Below are 20,299 nucleotides of genomic sequence, written 5' to 3' on the forward strand. Positions count from 1 at the left end.
TTTTTGAAAAAATGATTTCTTCAAAAAGATTTTTTTTTAATTCTTCTCAAGAATGCAAATATTTATTTAATATAATTAATTATTAATTTCAAAAATTTTATAAAATTCTTCACAAAAATTCAACTATTTAAAAAACATTAAAAAAATGTTCTTCTCAAGAATCAATTATTTTCATAAATAAATAAAATTCTTCCCAAGAATTCAATTATTTCTATAAATAATAAAATTCGTTTCAAAAATTCAATTATTTTCATAAATAATAAAATTCTTCTCAGTAATACAATTATTTTTTAAAAATTTTAATAAAATTCGTTGCAAGAATTCAATTACTTTCATTAAAAATATATAAAATTCTTCTCAGAAATTCAATTATTTTCATAAATAATCAATTTTCTCAAAAATACAATTATTTTAAAAGAATTTTATAAAATTCTTCACAAGAATTCAACTACTTAAAAAAAATTTTATAAAATTCTTCTCAGCAATTCACTTATTTTCACTTTATAATTTAATTAAAATTTTTCGAAAGAATTCCAATTATATGAAAAGATTTTTTTTAAATTCTTCACAAGAATTTAATCATTTTCATAAATTAATCGAATTCGATAAAAAAAAAATAAATAAATAAGTAAGTAAATGTAAATAGAAATAGAAATGAAATAAAAATAGTAAATAGTAAAAAATAAAAAATAACAAAAAAAAAAAAAAATAGTAAAAAAAAAGTAATAGAATGTTTTTTTTGAGTATCTAATAATTTTTAGAGTGAATCAGAATATTTTTTATGGTCAGGGAAAAGTGAAAATTTTGTCTGGAAATCAGGGAAAAATAAAATTAAATATTTGTGGCAACCCTGGCGAGTCTAATATTTTTCTTTTATATTGAATATATTTTGAGTATTTAAATTTTGCCGCCAAATTTAAAGCGACACCTATCGATACAAACGAGAACTAATTTCGATTGAATATGGCGCGAAGCATGCGAGTTGTCATTGTTGTCCTTGCGCTTGTGATCGTTTTGTCATCAAAAAACAAAATTTACCGAATATTTACCTAATTTCCAAACATAATCAAAGGATTAATGTTTTCCTAACGATGTTTAAAAGCATTCTCCTCGAGAAGCTTCAGAGAGAGAGAATTTCAAAGTTTATGTCAAGAAAGTGATTGTTTATATTATTTGAGAAAAAGTGAGGTTAACCGGTTAAGATTCAGGTGCGAACTGCGAAAATGGAGAAAGTGAATGAAATAAACAAAACAGGATGCAAAGAACTTTTGGTATGGCGTATGTTTCTTGCAATTGTATTAAGTATTATCTTTCAATTCTTCCTGATGAGCATCATTATTCTCGTGACAAATTTAAATCCCATTAATCCATTTGCATGGATGCTAAACACGTGGAACGTGATATTCAGTTTTCGAATGTGGTGGTACTTTTTACTTTTGGCAACGGTTACATTCCTCCAGGGATTTATGTGCAGTAAAGACTATTTAAATCCACCGAAATATATGTCGAATCGATTTTTTATATTCTGCAGTATGCTGGGGCCGAGGAATGTTTTATTGTGTACATTGTATATTATTGTTGGAGGGATTTTGACATGGTTGCATTTATCGCTTAAGGGTGGACCTTACAGTTCTCTTACGAAAAATTGCAACACCACTGATGGCTTATGTCTTGTGGAGGAATATTTCTTTTTACTTCTTGGTGAGTTGTGGTTTCTGTACTTTAATAATTTATTTATATTTTTCAATTGTGTTAGAAAAATAATATTCAGGCTTTGTAATCGTCTATACTAAATTCTTACTATTTACAACTTTTTTCAGGATTTGATAATTTAAAAATTGTTTAAATTGTTTAAAATTTAATTCAGAAATGGTTTAAATTCTGTAAATATTAATTTATAAATTATTTCTTTCAGGTGGTTTTTGGAGCGGATTGTATTTCTTCACAAAATATAATATTTACGCCGTACAATTTCTCCAGTTCTCGATAATTCCACAGACGAAATTTTCGCAGATCAAGAGAGCGATACATGAATTATTGCCGGGTGCGATGTCGAGTGCTGTTTGGCCAGCTCTCTATTTCACGGGTTTTTACTGTCTATTCGGAGCGTACAGTCGATCGTTTCTCATGTACCTGATTCCATTTTCCCTCGAGGACGAACCACTGGACAAAATATCGAGACTTCTGAATTTATCGTTAATTTTCTACTTGTGGTTGTATGGCTCTTTGTTTGTCATAATGGCAAATACAATGCATTTGATGTTTCAAGCCTCGCTCACCGAATGGATTCCCTTCGACATTGAGCGTCACAGTGTCTTTAATAATGAAAAACTCAGCATCACACTTGCCGAAGTTTTGGCCATGGAGGACATACCGATTATTCGACAATTGGGATATTTGGACCTTGTGACCCTGGCGCAGAAGGATAAATCAAGAAGGGGATTGCTCTTCACTCTCAGCAAACCCGGCGGTCATCCTTATAATTGGAATCAAATTATTGAAAATTGCCTCTCGACTATCGCCGAATATACAGTGGAATTGAATTCTATTTTTTCGGTGAAGGAAGAAAAACAATTGGAAAGTGAATTGAATCCTAGTGGTGTTTATCAAAAACCTTATCAATATCATATGAGAAGTTTGGCAGCGTCGACAACGAAATCAATGGAAACTCCACCCGAAGCTACTAGTGATCAATTCTTCATTCGACTGTACAAGAATTACAAACAAAATGTAATCGACTATCTTTTCTCGAAGCCATTAATTTGTTTTATATTCGGCGAGCAATTGGATAGTAAAGCACGTCATGTTTTGTCGAAAAGTCAACCGATTGTTTGGGCTGAGGACGCAATTTCATCGCTAGCCGCTGTTTCCTTGACCGAAGATCCCTATGGGATTGTTCTTAAAGATTTGCCGAAAATTATCGAAACTCTCTTGAGTATAAAGCAGGCTCTTGATAAATTGCAAAAGGCGAGTGTTCTTATGAGAAAACCCGTGAGTAGTGACAAAGTATTGAGACAATGTTTAACATCTTTACGTAGTGCTACGCGCCGAAGTATTTATCGAATTGTCACCACTTTTAAAGATTTTATCGATGATTTGAAACTCGCTCCTGAAATTGTCGATCAATTGCATCCGTTTTTTACATATCGGGAATAATTTCTTTTTTTTTGGGAGGGGAATACTTTGAAAGTGTGACAGACTTGATGATATTTAGTTAATAAGTAAACATTAATGATATTTTTCTAAGAAAAAAGTGATATTTTGTAAAATCTTTGTTTACTGTTCTTAATATCAAAATTCAAGTGTATAGAATTTTTGCATCGAAATAGAATTTAAGTGGGGGAAATATTGGTAGAATATTTTTTTTTCCTACTTTTTGTTAAAAAAACGGTTTGATTTTAGTTTACAAAAAAATTATGAAATTGTATGATTTTTTCTTGTTTATGTAAGTAGTTTTATTTAGTTTTCCGTTGATAAAAAACAAAATGTTTTCACTTTTCAGAATAAAATTGATGAAAATCTCAAAATTTACACTTTTTAATTCTGGAATTTATTTTTCTCACAAATAATTTTATTAAAATTTCAGAAAGTAATTGAATTCTTTTGAAAATTTTATAACGAATTAAGAAAGAAATTGAATTTTTTTGAAAATAATAATTTTTGCAAAAAATTTTACTAATTAAAAAGGATTTTTAAAAATTTTTTTAAATTATTGAATTGTTTCAAAGAATTTTTAAAAATGTTAGAAAATAATTGAATGTTTCGAAAAATATTATTAAAAATTGAATTCTTTCGTGAAATAGTTTTGAATATAATTAAATTTTTGATAAGACATAAGAATTTTACTATTTATAAAATATTAAATTGTTTCAAAGTTTTATAAAAATTAAATTCTTTCGTGAAATAGATTTGAATATAATTGAATTTTTAATAAGAATTTTACTATTTTAAACAATAATTGAATTGTTTCAAAGAATTTTAAAAAATTTTAAAAAATAATTAAATTTTTCGAAAAAATTATTAAAAATTGAATTTTTGATAAGAATTTTACTATTTAAAAAATAATTGAATTGTTTCAAAGAATATTATTAAAAATTGAATTCTTTCGTGAAATAGTTTTGAATATAATTGAATTTTTGATAAGAATTTTACTCTTTAAAAAAATAATTAAATTGTATCAAAGATTTTTTAAAAATATTAGAAAATATTTGAATTTATGGAAAAATATTAAAAATTGAATTCTTTCGTGAAATAGTTTTGAATATAATTGAATTTTTGATAAGAATTTTACTCTTTAAAAAAATAATTCAATTTTTTCAAAGAATTTTTAAAAGTTTTAGAGAATAATTAAATGTTTCGAAAAATATTATTAAAAATTAAATTCTTTCGTGAAATAGTTGTGAATATAATTAAATTTTTGATAAGAATTTTACTACTTAACAAAATATTGAATTGTTCCAAAGAATTGTTAAAAATTGAATTCTTTCGTGAAATAGTTTTGAGTATAATTGAATTTTTCATAAGAATTTTACTCTTTAAAAAATAATTCAATTTTTTCAAAGAATTTTTAAAAATTTTAGAAAATAATTGTATTTTTCCAAAAATATTATTAAAAATTGAATTTTTGATAAGAATTTTACGTCTTGAAACAATATTTGAATTGTTACAAAGAATTTTTTAAAATTTTAGAAAATAATTGAATTTTTCGAAAAATATTATTAAAAATTGAATTTTTGATAAGAATTTTACTATTTAAAAAATAATTGAATTGTTTCAAAGAATTTTTAAAAATTTTAGAAAATAATTTAACTTTTCAAAAAATATTATTAAAAATTGAATTCTTTCGTGAATTAGTTTTGAATATAATTGAATTTTTGATAAGAATGTTATTATTTTAAAAAATATTTAATTTTTTCAAAGAATTTATAAAAATTTTAGAAAGTAATTGAATTTTTTTTGAAATATTTTATAACGAATTAAAAAAAATTAAAGTCTTTCGTGAATTTTGTTGTTGTTGAAAGTAATTGAATTTTTGCAAAGATTTTATAACGAACTAAGAAAAAAATTGAATTCTTTAATAAAATTTTCTTGAAAATAATTGAATTTTTGCAAAACTATTTAAAAAGATAATATTGAATTGTTTCGAAGGATTTATTAAAATTTTTAAAAATAATTGTATTCGTTCGTGAAATTTTAATAAAATATTGTTTAAAAATAATTGAATTTTTGCAAAAAATTTTACTATTTATAAAAATAATTGAATTCTTACAAATAATATTATTGTTTATTAAAATAATTGAATTCTTGTGAAGAATTTTATTAAAATTTCTGAAATTAATAAACAAGAATAATTAATTAGTAAATTAGTTAATAATTGAAAATTTGTTAAAGTTTGAATCTGAAATTATTCAAAAATTCATATTTGAAAATAAAAAATTTTGTAATAATAATAAATTAAATATCACGTACCACGTAACATTTGCTAGTTGTTTGATATTTTTAAACATTTTAAACAAAAAGCGTGACGAATATAATAAAAATGTCTGAAATCTATATTTATTTCGTAACATTCGCCATCGGCGTCAAATTCAAATCTATTAATTTCAACTTCCGGTGGTAGATGTCTCTTCGAAGGCGCGAATTTCAAATCAAAATGTTTATTTTGATAGAAATTCTTGACAAAATTTCCAAATTTAAAAAGTGATTATTTAAAAATTTTTCATACCACCAGAAATAAGTGTGAGATATTATTGAAAGTGAAGGAATTTAAAAATTATTACCCTAATTTAATGTTGTTCACGGTTAATTGTTTCTTGTTATGGTAGCACTGCCGATACTGGCGCAATGCACGCACAACGATGGCAATTGGTAACTTTCTAAATTTTGCAACACTGTAAACACTTTGGTAAAGTAAACTTGATTGTCATTGTTGTAAATTCTTTTTAGTTTATTTATTACTATAATTATTGCATATTTTTTCACACCGATTTTGATTTTTAAACATTTCGCTCTTCAGAACAGGTAAAAAACAACATATATTTATTTTGTTTTGCATGCATTCGAGGTTAAGCGTGACTGACGCTATATAAATGCAACAATGCAGTTTCTTCCAATTGACATTTGCAAATGAATAAATAATACCAATAGTACTATATTCTTTTGTCGAGATTTTATATTGAAGAATATTTAGATCTTGACAAGAATGTCTATAGATTGGTTCTATTGTTGTTTGTGTACACAAACTTTTTTCACGCATAAAAAAAAGCATGTAGATTTCTGGTTAGACATAACCTCAAATACTTGCTGATACTTTATTCTCTTATTCTCTCCTAAATTGTATAATTTATAACTGTTGCAGTTTTATATAAATTATAAAATTACAAATTCTATTGGAAATTTATTTCCGTCGAACGAAAAATGGATTTTTTCGAAAGTGTTATAAATTCCAATATAGATTTTGGAAAATTTTATAAAAAATGGTTTTTAGTTTGTTTAACTGAAAATGAACGTTTCCAGAAGTTAAAAAATTTGAAATGTTTATTTAATACTTATTTTTAATGACAATCCTTTTTTATTAGTATCCCAATTATGGATGCAAAAGAATTAGATAGTTCTTCGACACATGCGATTGTTCAAATGTCAGAGAATGATGCTCTTGGAAAAAGCATTCGTCTCGTCCCCTGTTTATGGATCGCAAAAACCGATGACAAGTGGGTATGTTTATACCCACAAAAAAAAGATAGCTCTCAAGTGGAAACTATGGTCAAAGAAAGTGTTCCACCACGCGCCGATTTTGACCGTTACGATATTAAAATTGTAAAGGAAGCAAGTACGTTTATTGTGTCTTTAGAGACTTATTTATTAGCTCTTTATTATCTATTAATAATTAGTAATCTATTAATATTTATAAATAAAGCCATTTTTTAATGATCCACAAGTTTTGAACGTTCAAATGAACGAAATATTTTTTATAAAAAATATTTTCATAAATTACTGATTGCAATGAAAATTAAAAACTAATTTTACATTTAGAAACTTGACAATTAATTTTTTTTATAGAGACGCAAAATTATTGGAATAAAAATTTATTTTTAACAAGAAAAAAAAAAATTTCTTTCATTTGAACGTTCAGAACTTCGAGATAATAATTCTTAATTAATGTTAATTAATTAATTTAATAAACTAATTTTTTTCCTTATTAAAATTGCAGAAAGTTTTGAAGAAGGCGAAAGGAAATTAAATCGTATTTTTGATATTGACAATGCCGAAACATCTTCAGATTATTTTGCCAATGAAAATAATTCAAGAAAAAGGTTTCGTAATTCTGAATACGAAGAATCGAATGAACCATTTTACGGTGAAGGTATATTTCTTTTTTTTAACAAAAACTATATTATTATTAATAATATTATTATTAAAAACAATATTATTTTCTATTAATTCGTAGACAACTCGGTATATAATCTTAATAGTCCGATGAGGATTACACCAGACTTTTCATCAACTAAAGAAACAGCAGAGAAAACTGATAACAATGCAACTGGTGATTTTCGATTATTAATTATTATAATTATAATTAGAACTTTTATTAATAATTAATTTTTTTATAGAGATGCAAAATTATTGCAATAAAAATTTATTTATTTTAATTTTATTTTAATTTAACTCTTGTATTTTTTTAGATTCTTGGGAAGAATTTTTGGATAAAAAACTGCAAGCAATTGAGGCGAGAATAATAACGAAACTTGAATCAGTGAAGCGGAGTATTTCCCACGAGATTAATAAGAAGACAGAGGATATTTTGAATCATTTGACATCAAATACTGAAGCTTCTATTTTGGAAAATAATGATACAAATAATGCAATTGGAATTAAATTTCCCATTGAAAATATGGAACAATTTGTCAAATTATCGCAAACTATTTCTCAAGACAGTGAAAAGGAGAAGCATATGGTAAGAATAATTAAAAATCGTTATTTTTTAAATTTATTTATTAGAAGAATTTTATTTTTTTAAGGTTTGAATAATTAAAATACTTAATTGTTCAATTTGTATTAATAATTATTGTATTCTGGTAGGTTTGCAGTTTGACGTTAGTTCTTTTTATTTGCTTTTTTGTTTCCAATTTTTTTAAATAATTTTTCTTGTTTTTATTTTTAAAATTAATGAATTTCGAATTTAATGTTTTGAAGATTATAAAAAATAAGAAATATTAAATTAAACAAAATTATTTTGAATTGAAAATCATAATTAAATTTGGAAATTTTATTTGTTACTCATTCAGAGAATAAGTTTTTATGAAACATATCAGCGAGAAAAATTTAGAAATTACATTTTACATAATTTTGTGTTAATAAGTGGATTTTTAAAAAATTTCAAATGACATTTTTGTTAAAAAAAATTTTTATCCTAATTTTTTTTAACATATTTGTAATCTCGACTCTGTAATAATTTAATTCTTGCATAGAATTTTATTTAAATCTTTGAAAAGAATTGAATTTTTTCGAAGAATTTTATTACTAACTTTTGAAAATAATTCTTTCAGGAAATTTAATTAAAATTGTACTGAAATTAACTGAATTCTTCTTAAGAATTTTATGAACATTGTTGAAAATAATTGAATTCTTTTAAGAAATTTTATTAAAATTTTTGAAAATAATTCAATTATTTCGAAGAAAATTAAAATTCTTTCAAGGAAATTAGTTAAAATTATATTAAAAATAATTGAATTCCTGTGAAACACTTCATTATTCTTTGAATTAATAAAAATACAATAACATTTGTAAAAATACAAATATGTACAAAATAATTTCATTGTTTCAAAGAAAAATAATTTTTTTACCTAAAACTTAGTTAAAATTGTATTAAGATTGAATGAATTCTTATAAAGAATTGTATCAACATTTTTCAAAATTATTAAATTATATAGACGAATTAAAATCTTTTAAATAATGAAATTTTTTCGAGGAATTACATTTAAATTTTATTAAAAATAATTAAATTCTTATGAAGAATTATATTATTTGTGAAAATAATTGAATTCTTGCGAAGAATCTTTTTATTAATGAAAATAATTGAATTCTTGTGAAAAATTGTATTACTAATGAAAATAATTGAAGTATTTCAAAGAATTTTATTGATATTTTAGAAAATAATAAATAATACGTAATAAAATTGGCTAATTTTTAATAATTTTATTGTTTTTAGATTGGAATAATTAAAATACGCAATTGTTTAATTTTCAATAATTTTATTTATTACATTTCTATTTTGGTGAAGTCCATTTTTGTCTAACTAAAAATTTTTCTTTGCAGAAAGTGTTTTTGTATAGAGCACAAAGAGGTTGCAGTAATTTAAAGGGAAGTCTTTCGAAAATGCTGTCATCGACAATGACAAAAGCTATACAATTAAAATTTAGTGGCCAGGGTCGAAAAGTTAAAGGAAAAGGAAAGGAGAATTTCAGTGCGACACCTCTCTTTCATTGCATTGACGGTAAATTTAATTATTCTAATTTATAATTATTTTAGAATTAAATTCGTTTTTCCATTTCTTTTATGGATTTATACATTTTTTATCTCATATTTTTCACATATTTGATTTAGACGTGTTGAGTAATGTTTTTCCGGAAGTTGGAAAGTCGGAAATTCTTTCGGCAACAACAAGATGGTTCTCCGGAGCTGCCGACAGAGAAGGCGGTAAAAAATTGAGATCCATGGATTCGCAAATTCTTCCAAAATCCGAACAAATCGATGATCCCTTGGCAGTCGCTTGGGCATTCACTTAAGATTATTAATTAATATTATATGTATAACACGTTGTATATAATTTAATAAAGTTTATTATTGAACAGAATTTTCGAAATGCCGCTATTCCACGCACAAAGATTATTCAGGGTGTCTACAAATTTCATCGATAATAATAAAATAAATTCAATATTTTTTGGAAGCCGTAAATTATATAAATAAAATAAAGCAATAATTGCATAGCACTATTGCCGTCAATAAAGTATTATTTATTTCCCAAAATAAAGTATAAAGTAAATAAATAATAATTAAATAAAATGAATTTCATTTTAAAAAAAAAAGCTAAATTGGAATATTTTTTTGCAGTAAACTTGTATCAATAATAAAATAAACATTTTCTGATCTTGGAGATGAAACGAATAAGAATTATTATTAATAAAATGAGTAGATACCTTGGCTTTGTGGGGATTTTGTTTTCTACAATTACTTTTACTTGGAAAAAAATGTTTAAGCATTTTTTGTTTTTTTTACACATTTTACTTGAAAAGAATTTCTAATTTTACACTTAAAAGTGATTTTAAACTGGCTGACATTTAATTTTATTGCCCCCGATTATTTTTTACTAATATTTGTCTGTTTTCTTTTTACAGGTAAGAAAAGTTGTTTTTATTTGATGACGGTGTGTGTCCCGACCCATTGATAAGCACTTGAGCAGCAGGAGACATGGTAATTCTAGTCCAGTCTAGTCACTCCTGCGGCACTAGTACTTAGGAACAGGACAGGATGTTGGAATTTCTTCAATAACATGAAGAAAACAAAAGTTGATTTCCGCTTTTTCCCGGAGCATTTCTCCTTTTTGTTCTTTAATGCCGTTTTCATTCACGTTTCTCTGGAAAAAGAAAACAAGAGGTAAATATTTTTTATATTACATAAAAGAGAATATCTATGGATTATTATTATATAATTCCTGTTGTAGAAACTAATTTTTATTAATTTAATTAATTCACTATTACTCTCAATAATAAAAGTGTAGAGTGTATCCTCTTGGGGAAAGAGAAAAAATAAAATTAGTAACTAGTTAAAGAAATTAAGGAAATCCTAATAAAAGTTACTCCTACGCATTTACCAATTTAGAAGATGATATTAAATAATTGACAGAGTGCACTAAGAATCAAGTTGCTCTCTCACGATCTAGAAATGTGGCTCAATTTTAAAAATCCAATCTTTTATTGAATAATGAGATAATAGGAATAAAATGAAGAGCTTTTTTTTTATAAATTTAGGAAGTAGTTTCTTTTAACTTTTTGAGAAAACTTCAATTACTTTGTAAATTATTTTTTGTTTATTTTATACTTTGTAAATTATATATAATTAGTTTGTAAATTATTTTTTATATATTTATAAATTATATTTTACAAATTATATTTTATAAATTATAAATTCCAAAAAATAATTAATTACACTAAATTGCATAGAATTCTTTTATTTTATTTTCTCTTCGTATGAATTAAATTTAGAAATTTTATTTAATTTCAAATATTTTTGTAATTTGGAAATTTTTACTTTAGAGGATAATTTTATCCAGCAAAAAAAAAGAAAATAGTTTCTTTTTTTCATTTTTTCAATAAGTTGAACTACTTTAAATCTTTTAATTTTTAAATTTTAATGAAATTAATTTTAATAATAAAAAAGTTTAATTAAATTAAATAATATTTAAAAATTTTAAAATAAAAAAATTAATAGTTGAAGTAAAGAAAAATTATTCTCAAAAATTTTTTAAATGTTCTTAGAAACAATTCAAAAAATGTTAATAATACTCTTTGAAACCAATTTCAATTATTTTCAAAATTTTCCATAAAATTTTAGGCAATAATTAAATTATTTTTACAAATGTAATAAAATTTTTTACAGAAATTCAATCACTAAAAAAAAATTTTAATAAAATTTGTTGCACGAATTTGAATTACTTATTTTCATAAATAATTCAATTTTTCGTAGGTTTTCAATTACTTTTTAATACAATTTTAAATAAATTCCTCTAAAAATTCAATTATTCTTAGAAATTTTATTAAAACTGTTCGAAAGAATTCAATTATTTTCACAAAATTTGAAAAAATTTATAATTATAACAATTAAATATTATAAGTGTTATGAATTTGAATAAAAAAAATTTGAAAATTAATTTTTAGAAATAATTAAATAATTGAAATCCTGCGATGAATTTTATTATAATTATAAAAATAATTGAATTCTTGCAACGAATTTTATTATAATTTTTTTTTTTAAAGAATTGAATTCCTGAGAAGATTTTTATTATTTCTAAAAATTGAATGTTTTTAAAGAAATTTATAACAATTTTTTTTGAAATAATTAAATTCTTTTGGGAAATTTTATTAAAATAGTAGATATTGAAAATCATTGAATTAAGGAGAATTTTTGGAAATAATTGAATCGTTTAAAAAAAATTACATTAAAATGTTTAGAATTAGTTGAATTTCAAAATGGTTTTACAATGAAATTATTAAAAATTTTATTTCCTGTTGAAAAAATAAATAACAATAAGTATTTAAATATTTATTTAACAAAAATTATTCTTGTTTTGAATAATTGTCTTTTGAGACTATGAACAAAATTAATATTGAAAAATTGTATTTGAAATTTTTTGAAAACAGTTAAATTCTCGTAAATAATTTAAAAAAATTAAATTAATTTCTCAATTATAATCGGAAATTTTATCAGATTTATTTGCAATAAATTTTATATTTTAAAGAATTTTCTTTTTTTTTTTACTTTCAAAAATTATTTTTAAATATAATCCTATTTTTGAAGAATTCGAACTGAAAATTTGGAGAATAATTGAATTTTAGAAAAATTTGTAATTGAAGTTATTATCTGGATAAAAAAAGGTGAATATTTTTTATGGAAATCAGACAAAAGTCTGGAGAATAAAATACAGAATAAAATTTTAGTGATTTTTTGAATCAAATAGAAACGAATTTTTTAGTTTACAAATTGAATTTTTCGTTAGCTACTTTTTTACTATACTTTTTAAATTTTTTCAGTCTTGAAGCTACTTCAGTTCTAAGTCTGAAATAGTTCAGTAAATAAATATTAAATATTAAAAAGAAATATTAAATATCAACAAATGAAAAATATTAAATAGTAAAAAATAAAAAAGTTAAATATTAAATATTGAAAAATAAAGAATAATTTACTAAAAAAAAAATTGATATTTTTGCTTGGGGATATTCTTGATGGCAAGTTACACACAGGATAAGAGTTAGCGAATGACAAACAGTAGCCCTCATTGAACTGACCTCGGGAAGTCATTAAATCAGCCTACCACCAGATTCTCTCTTACATCTTTCTCTCTCTCTCTCTCTCTCTCTCTCGCTCTCTCGCTCTCTGAAACTTCTCTCTTTTTTCCCTTCTTGCCATCTTGGCCAATTTACCGCTTAAAAAGACTATACAGCAGCTTCGCTCTCATTTACACTAAAATTCTCTTTTTATCAAGTGAACCAAATTCCTCTTTTTTTTTTTGCACGAAAAGAAAAAATAATCAAGAAAAATTTTGACTAATTAGAAATTCCCCTTTAATTGAAATTAATTTTGGGGAAATTATATTCGGAGAGAAATGGATAATATTATGTAAGTAATAAGTACACGTGTATAATTAATTACTTATCAATTATGAAATATTAAATTTGCAAAAAATTAGATCCAAGTTCTGTAAATATAAAAATTGTTGTATTAAAAAATATTTTGTTAAAATTTTTTGTAGAAATGCTTTTGAAAATGTTTTGTAAAAATGTTCTGTTAAAATGTTTACATAAAATATTTTGTAAGAATGTTTAATTAAAATGTTTACTTAAAATTTTTTTTTAAAAATGTTTACTTAAAATATTTTAGAAAACGTTTTATAAAAATTTTTACACTTAAAACGTTTTAGAAAATGTTTTGTCAAATTATTTTTTTAAATTCGTCTATAATAACGTGGAAAATAGAAAATTAGTGATCCCTCGCATTGTCGAGAGTAAGATCTCAGAGCTTTTATTTAATTATCCACTAAAACCGTCCGACGTTACTTGACCTAAAAGTCGATTAAATTCTTCATGACTTATAGACATCCAACAGGAAGTTAATTTATAATGAACAAATGAAAAAAAAACTTTACTTCTCTAATTTTTTAATTTCACCACTTGAGTTTTTCATTTTTATTTCATAAATTGCCCGTAAAGTATTCGTTTCAATTTTATTTTATATACAAAAGTGATGCCTCTTCTTAAAATAAAGTATACTGAATTGAAAAGAAAAAAAAAATTCACAAGTGTCTCAACATTTATTTCTTTTTCCCAATGCCATAGGGATGAAAGATGTGTATTAGTTATATATTTCAAGGAAAAGCCTTGAATGCATCTCTTTGTTTTCTACTAAATGATTCTTTATTAGCTTGGATTTAACTATCTCTCTGCAATATAAACACGTTGAGGAATATTACGGAAAATATTTGAAAAATTGCTAATATGAGTTAAGTTATTAGTAATTTGTAGAAAATTAACTATATAATAAATTAAAAGTTAAAAAAAAGGGTGAAAAAATGAATAAAAATTCAGTGTATTTAAATATTATGGAGAAAAATTTGATTCTTGCTTTGTATATAAAAATTGAAGATCAAGAGCAAGAAAACGATGAGCAGACAATTGAGTCTTTCAATCCCATAGCTTATAGTGTGTCAATAGAATCCTTGTCCTGTTTTATATTGCGAATATAAGGTCTGAAGAATTTCAAATGATTCAGTCAATTGGTGACACACCCAAAGCTTTTAATGAATTTGTTGAACTCACAATTTTCCGAATTGGATTTTTTTTCTTTGTTGGAAATTCGATTTAATTTTTTTTTTTTTAATTTAAATTAAATTTTTTATTTGGAGTAAATTTTTATTGATAGGAATAATTTTTACAAAATATTTTTTATTTTATTAATTTTTTATCTTTCTCTTTTTTCTTTTAATTTTTAGTTTTTTTTATTTCAGAAAACACCAAAAGAGGAGGAAAGTTTTGCAACTTTATAATTTTGAAATTTGTCCGCAAGATGGAATTTTCTTTGGGGAAATTTTTCATTCATAACTGGAAGGATATTCGAAATTTGATAATTTTGGTGACCAAATCGGAGTTTTTATATGAAACCTGGCAGAATTTATAACTGGAGGAATTTTTAAGGAAATTATTTTAAAATTTGTGGCCAAATCGAAATTTTTTTGAAAACTTGTAGAATTTATAACTGGAGAAATTTTTAAGAAATTGTGATTTTGAAATTTGTGGAGAAATCGGAGTTTTTATGCAAACTGGAGGAATTTTTAACCCGTTGCCTGTTTGCGACCCAACGTTGGGTCGTGAAAAAAGATGGCCCAGACTGTTTGCGACCCAACGTTGGGTCGTGAAAGTTTTAGCAAAAAATAGAAATTTGTTATTTAAATTATAAAATAAATTCTTTTATATCATTATTCACATACTATAGGTATCAATGATACTAGAAAAAGTAATAAATAAATAATTGTTTATTATTTTTAAGTAATATAACAATTTAAAAGATTTTGATGGACATTTTGGAGCACTAAAATGAATATTTTTCCAAACAGTGAAGGGGTTAAAGACTTGTAATTTTGATTTTTGTGACCAAATCGGAGCATTTTTTCTTTAAAAAAAATTTCATTTACATCTGATGGAAGTTTGAAGAACTTAAAATTTGGAATTTGTGATAAAATCTGAGTTTTTATGAAACTTTTGCCAAATAACTGGAAGAATTTTTCAGGAAGTGTAATTTTAAAAATTGTGTCCAAATCGGAGTTTTTATGAAAATTGGCGGAATTTGTAACAAGAGGAATTTTCAAGGACCTGTAATTTTCAAATTTGTAATCACATTGGAATTTTTATGAAACTTGACGGCTTTTTATAACTGGAGGAATTTTTGAAGACTTATAATTTTGATATTTGTGGCCAAATCGCAGTTTTTCGGAGAATTTTCATTTACAACTGAAGGAATTTTCAAGAACTTAACATTTGGAATTTGTCCTCAAATTATATAAAAATAAAATCATCGAGTCGTCAACCGATGCTCAAAACTGCAAAAAAAATTAAGGTATGAAAATTTGAATATATTTCTACAATAAATTCAATTTATAATATAATTTTTTTACGTGATGAAATATAATTGTAACAAAACTTGAAGAACAAAGTAAATAATTTTCGTCTATTTGAACGTTCAGAACTTTAGGGAAATTTTTATTGAAAATATTTGGACACAAAATTGAAAATATTTTTTCTTGAAATTATTTTTGTCTTGAAAATATTTTGTCTTAAAAATATTTCCCCTTTAAAAATATTTTTGTCATGAAAATAATTTTGTTTTGAAAAATTTATTTTAAGTTTTTTTCCCCTCAAATTTACTTATATTGAAAGTGAAATAGATTTTTTATCTGGAAAATATTGATCATCATCATTATTATTATTATTATTATTATTATTAACATGATTTTAATTAGGTAAAAAAAAGTTAATCTAAAGAAGATTATCCAAACCAGGGGATTTTGTAGATCCAGCTGTATATATGTATATAAATGTATCATATGTAAGTGATCTTTTTCCTGTAAAGTTTCTCAGTTTTGCCTGATGGTCATTTCATATCGTATACGGTTGTCGGCCTCACGAGAGTAGATCTCCAATTAACGTTAATTCCAGCTAATGCGCCTCTCCCCCAGGCCTGTGAAACAGCTTGTTTTTTTTAATTTAAAAATGCCTCGTCTGAGTATTCAATCCTTAAAATTAAAAAATGGCAAATATGAAAAATATAATTACGAAAAAAACCGATTTGTTTTTTAAAAAAAGGGATTTTTTTTCGCTTCGTTAATAAAATAATAATTAATGTATTAATAGTAGTTTAATATTTTAATAAAAATAGTCAATATATTAATAATTAAAAAATTCTATTTTTAAGTTTTAATAATTGATTTTGTTTATTAATGATTAATTAATAAGGAATTGATTTTAAGAATTTATTAATTTGAGTGTTAGTATATTTATTTAAAGGTGCGATAGAAAAATAATTATTATTCTGAAATAATTGCAGAGCTTTTTTTGAAAGAAATAATTGCGATACAAATTTAATAATGTATAAAATTTTGAATCAAGAGGGAGGCTAATTTTAAGACTCCTTGACCGAAAAGCGATCTTACATATGGTACTTTTACGCATATTTGCTGCTGTATTACAAGAATTTTATGTCCAGATGTTCTCAATGTTAAACTTGAATAACGCGCTTTCGACTGGAGAAACTAATTGGCTCCTTGTTCCCTTATTTTGTGAAAATTTACTTATTAAACACCAAAAAAATTAATTTTTGCCTGCTCCCTTATTTTATGCACAATTTATTTACTAAAATCAAAAAATTAATTTTTGTCTGCTCTCTTATTTTATGAGAACACCAAAAATTAATTTTTGTTTGCCCTCTTATTTTATGAAAAACCGAAAATTAATTTTTGTTTGTTCTCTTATTTTATGAAAACACTGAAACTTAATTTTTCTTGGTTTTTTATTTCATGAAAATTTATTAACTAAACACCAAAAAATTAATTTTTTGATTATTCCCCAATTTTATGAAAATTTATTTATTAAACAAGAGAAATTAATTTTACTCCGATTTTTTAGGTGTTAAATTCACAATTGGAAAAAATGAGAAAAAATAATTTGTTTTTTCAATTTTACTATAATAATAGTAATAATAATAATAGGTGGAATGTATAAATGATTTTTCAAAGATGCAATGTTACTATCAGTGAAACATTTCATTTGCAAGTCATAACAGTGTTACTGTGCCTTTTCTACTTATTCTCACCACTATCAAGAAGGTCAAAAAGTCACTTGATAGCAGACTCGTGAAGCTTCGAAAAGAAAGTTCATATATTTTCAGAACAACAAATTTTCAATTTATGCAAATGCTTTTCGTATCTTTGGATATTTGTTTTAATATCATCAGGCGACTTTTTTCTCAATTTGATCTATTAAATTATTAATAATAAAAAGTCACATTTTTGTACATTATTTTTTTTGGAAATAATATTCTTGATAATTGATAATTTACTAATTAATTAATTAATTAATTGAGAGGCAATTATTCGTGTTATTTACAAAAGAAAATTGGAATTTCAAAAAAAAAATTATTACTAAAAGGAAAAATTTTCTAATTAATGATAATTATTATTATCGGGTCCAAAAGATATTACATATTAACATATGTTATTAATACTGATGCAATCGTTATTGTGATAAAACTATACTATATTTATACAAATGATATTTCAGTATCAAAAATCTCCTCTTGTTTTTACATACAACAACATATAAATGTAGAGCTGCATTTATTTTAAGAACAGATTGTTTCGCTTTTATATATATTTGCTAAGAAAAACAATATTTCATTCAAGAATAAATTTTCGGTTATAAAAAAAAGAAAAGAGAAAAAAAATTATAAGAAAGAGAAATCGAAAAAAAAATACGAAAAAAGAAATCGAAAAATGAAAATGAAAACGAAAAAGAAAACTAAAAATTCAAAAAGAAGAAAACTTTCAATTTTACAACTCACGTAAAATCTTATCAATAGAAAAGATAAAATCTTTATTGAGATTATTGTGATTGTGAAATTGAGAATATTGTGTGAAATTTTTTACTTTTCATCTCTTTTTTTTTTTGACAGTGATAGGAAAATATAATTTTCAGAAATTATTTACCAAAATAAAAATTATTATTATAAATTTACTGAAATCATAAATAATTGAATTCTATTAATTTTCTTTAATTAATTGAATTATTAATTAATTAAAAAAGATTTGAAATAATTTAAATAAATTGAGTGTTGGATGATTTTAAAAATAGAAATAATTCATTCAAGAAACATTGCATTCTTATTCAAAGCTTTTGATCCAGATGAAAACAGAAGTTGTTTGCTTATTCAAATATTTCAATTCTCTTTAATTAGGAGAATTTAAGAAGATAAAAAATTGGAATATTCAAATAGATGAGGAAAAAAAGTGTAGGATAATTAAAAAGGAGGCTTTCTAAATAAATTAAAAATATCTAAATTAGTAAAATTGAAACAACAAAAACTTTTTTTAATTTTTCATTTCGAATGAAGATAGAGAAAAAATGGGAACTTCTAAGACTTTTTTTAATTAAAAACTTGTTCAAAGTAAATAAATTATTCTTTATTATTATTATTGTTATTACTATTATTATTATTTTTATTATTATTTCTGTTCAATAATTTTTTAATTACTTATAAAAAAAATAAACGTTATCTTCAAATTATAAATTAGAATTTAATAGAAAAAATCACAAAAATTATTAACTTTACAAAATATATTTTGTATTGGATTGGAACAATCGAAATTTTCCATAAATTTCCATGACTAAAGAAAAATTTGCAAATTATTGAAAAATAATTTTTTAAATGTTTAGAATGTTGAAATGAACGACAATATTTTTTTTCTTCTTTCAATTTGTTTTTTTCCATAAAAAATAAATTTGAATATGTTAAAAAATTGATTCTCAACTAAGTAAATGTTTAATTTTTTTTATTTTTCTTCGTATAGTAATTTTGGAAAAATATTTAAATAGGAAGAATTTCGTTCATTTGAAAGTTCAAATTTTTAGGAAAACGAATGATATATTTTCTTAAAGTTTTGAACGTTTAAATGAACGAAAAAAATTTCGTTCAAAATTTTAGGACAACGAAAAATATATTTTCTTGAAGCTTTGAAAGTTCAAATGAACGAAATATTTTTTGTTTGAAATATTTCTGCAAATTTAATTATTGTTCTAAAAGTGAAAAATAATGTAAATTAAACACTTGATTAGTTAAAAATTAATTTTTTCGATATAAGAAACAATTATTTTTTATAAAGTATAGAAAATATAAAATCGAAAAAATGTAATAAAAAAAGTCATTCACTTTAACCTTAAAAATTTTAGGGACAAAAAAATTTGAAATTCACAAAAGTAAACTTTTTTTGAAAATGAATAAACAATGATCTGAAAAACTCAAGTAATTTAATTTTAAACAATTTCGTTTTCTTTCATTTCCGATATTCAAAAAAAAAAACATCAACAAAAGAAAAGATAAACGAAAAAAAGTGTCTTAGAAGTCAACCTGATTTTGAATAATTCAAATGCGATGAGAATTTTAAATTTGAGTCGATATAAAAAATAGAGTTTTGGAATGTCTTTCGTATTTTCTCGAGAGCTATATAAACCACTCTCCCCAAAAAAATACACGTTGCTTTTACCTCTGAATCAGAAGATGAAAAAAGAGATTATGAGGGTCAGAGAAGTGATCGTGACACTGGATCGTTCAGGGAGCCAAAGATTTTTTTTTTTTTTAGTTGAAAGAATAAAAATGAAACCGGAGGTTCTTACCTTTACTCTTCATAATACAAAAGATCACTCTCACTATAAAAAAATCTTGTTTTGCACAATTCAATGCTTTTTGGATCTGTGACAGTTTT

General features: G+C 23.4%; 2 protein-coding genes across 2 annotated transcripts; both read left to right on the forward strand.

The window, feature by feature from the left end:
* The first annotated feature begins 967 nt into the window (after nt 1-967).
* Nucleotides 968-3,541, forward strand: LOC122510728 (nucleoporin Ndc1). The gene is made up of 2 exons (XM_043625578.1): nt 968-1,701; nt 1,916-3,541. Exons 1-2 carry the CDS (start codon nt 1,224-1,226, stop codon nt 3,154-3,156), a joined length of 1,719 nt encoding a protein of 572 aa, XP_043481513.1. The 5' UTR covers nt 968-1,223; the 3' UTR covers nt 3,157-3,541.
* A 2,326-nt stretch (nt 3,542-5,867) lies between these two features.
* LOC122510721 lies at nt 5,868-9,853 on the forward strand. Its single transcript, XM_043625556.1, has 7 exons — nt 5,868-6,021; nt 6,579-6,829; nt 7,211-7,363; nt 7,448-7,543; nt 7,683-7,954; nt 9,316-9,493; nt 9,604-9,853. Exons 2-7 carry the CDS (start codon nt 6,589-6,591, stop codon nt 9,783-9,785), a joined length of 1,122 nt encoding a protein of 373 aa, XP_043481491.1. The 5' UTR covers nt 5,868-6,021; nt 6,579-6,588; the 3' UTR covers nt 9,786-9,853.
* The last annotated feature ends 10,446 nt before the right edge of the window (nt 9,854-20,299 follow it).

This window comes from Leptopilina heterotoma, unplaced genomic scaffold, assembly GCF_015476425.1.
Source record: "Leptopilina heterotoma isolate Lh14 unplaced genomic scaffold, ASM1547642v1 Lhet_73, whole genome shotgun sequence".
Taxonomy (NCBI): Eukaryota; Metazoa; Arthropoda; class Insecta; order Hymenoptera; family Figitidae; genus Leptopilina; species Leptopilina heterotoma.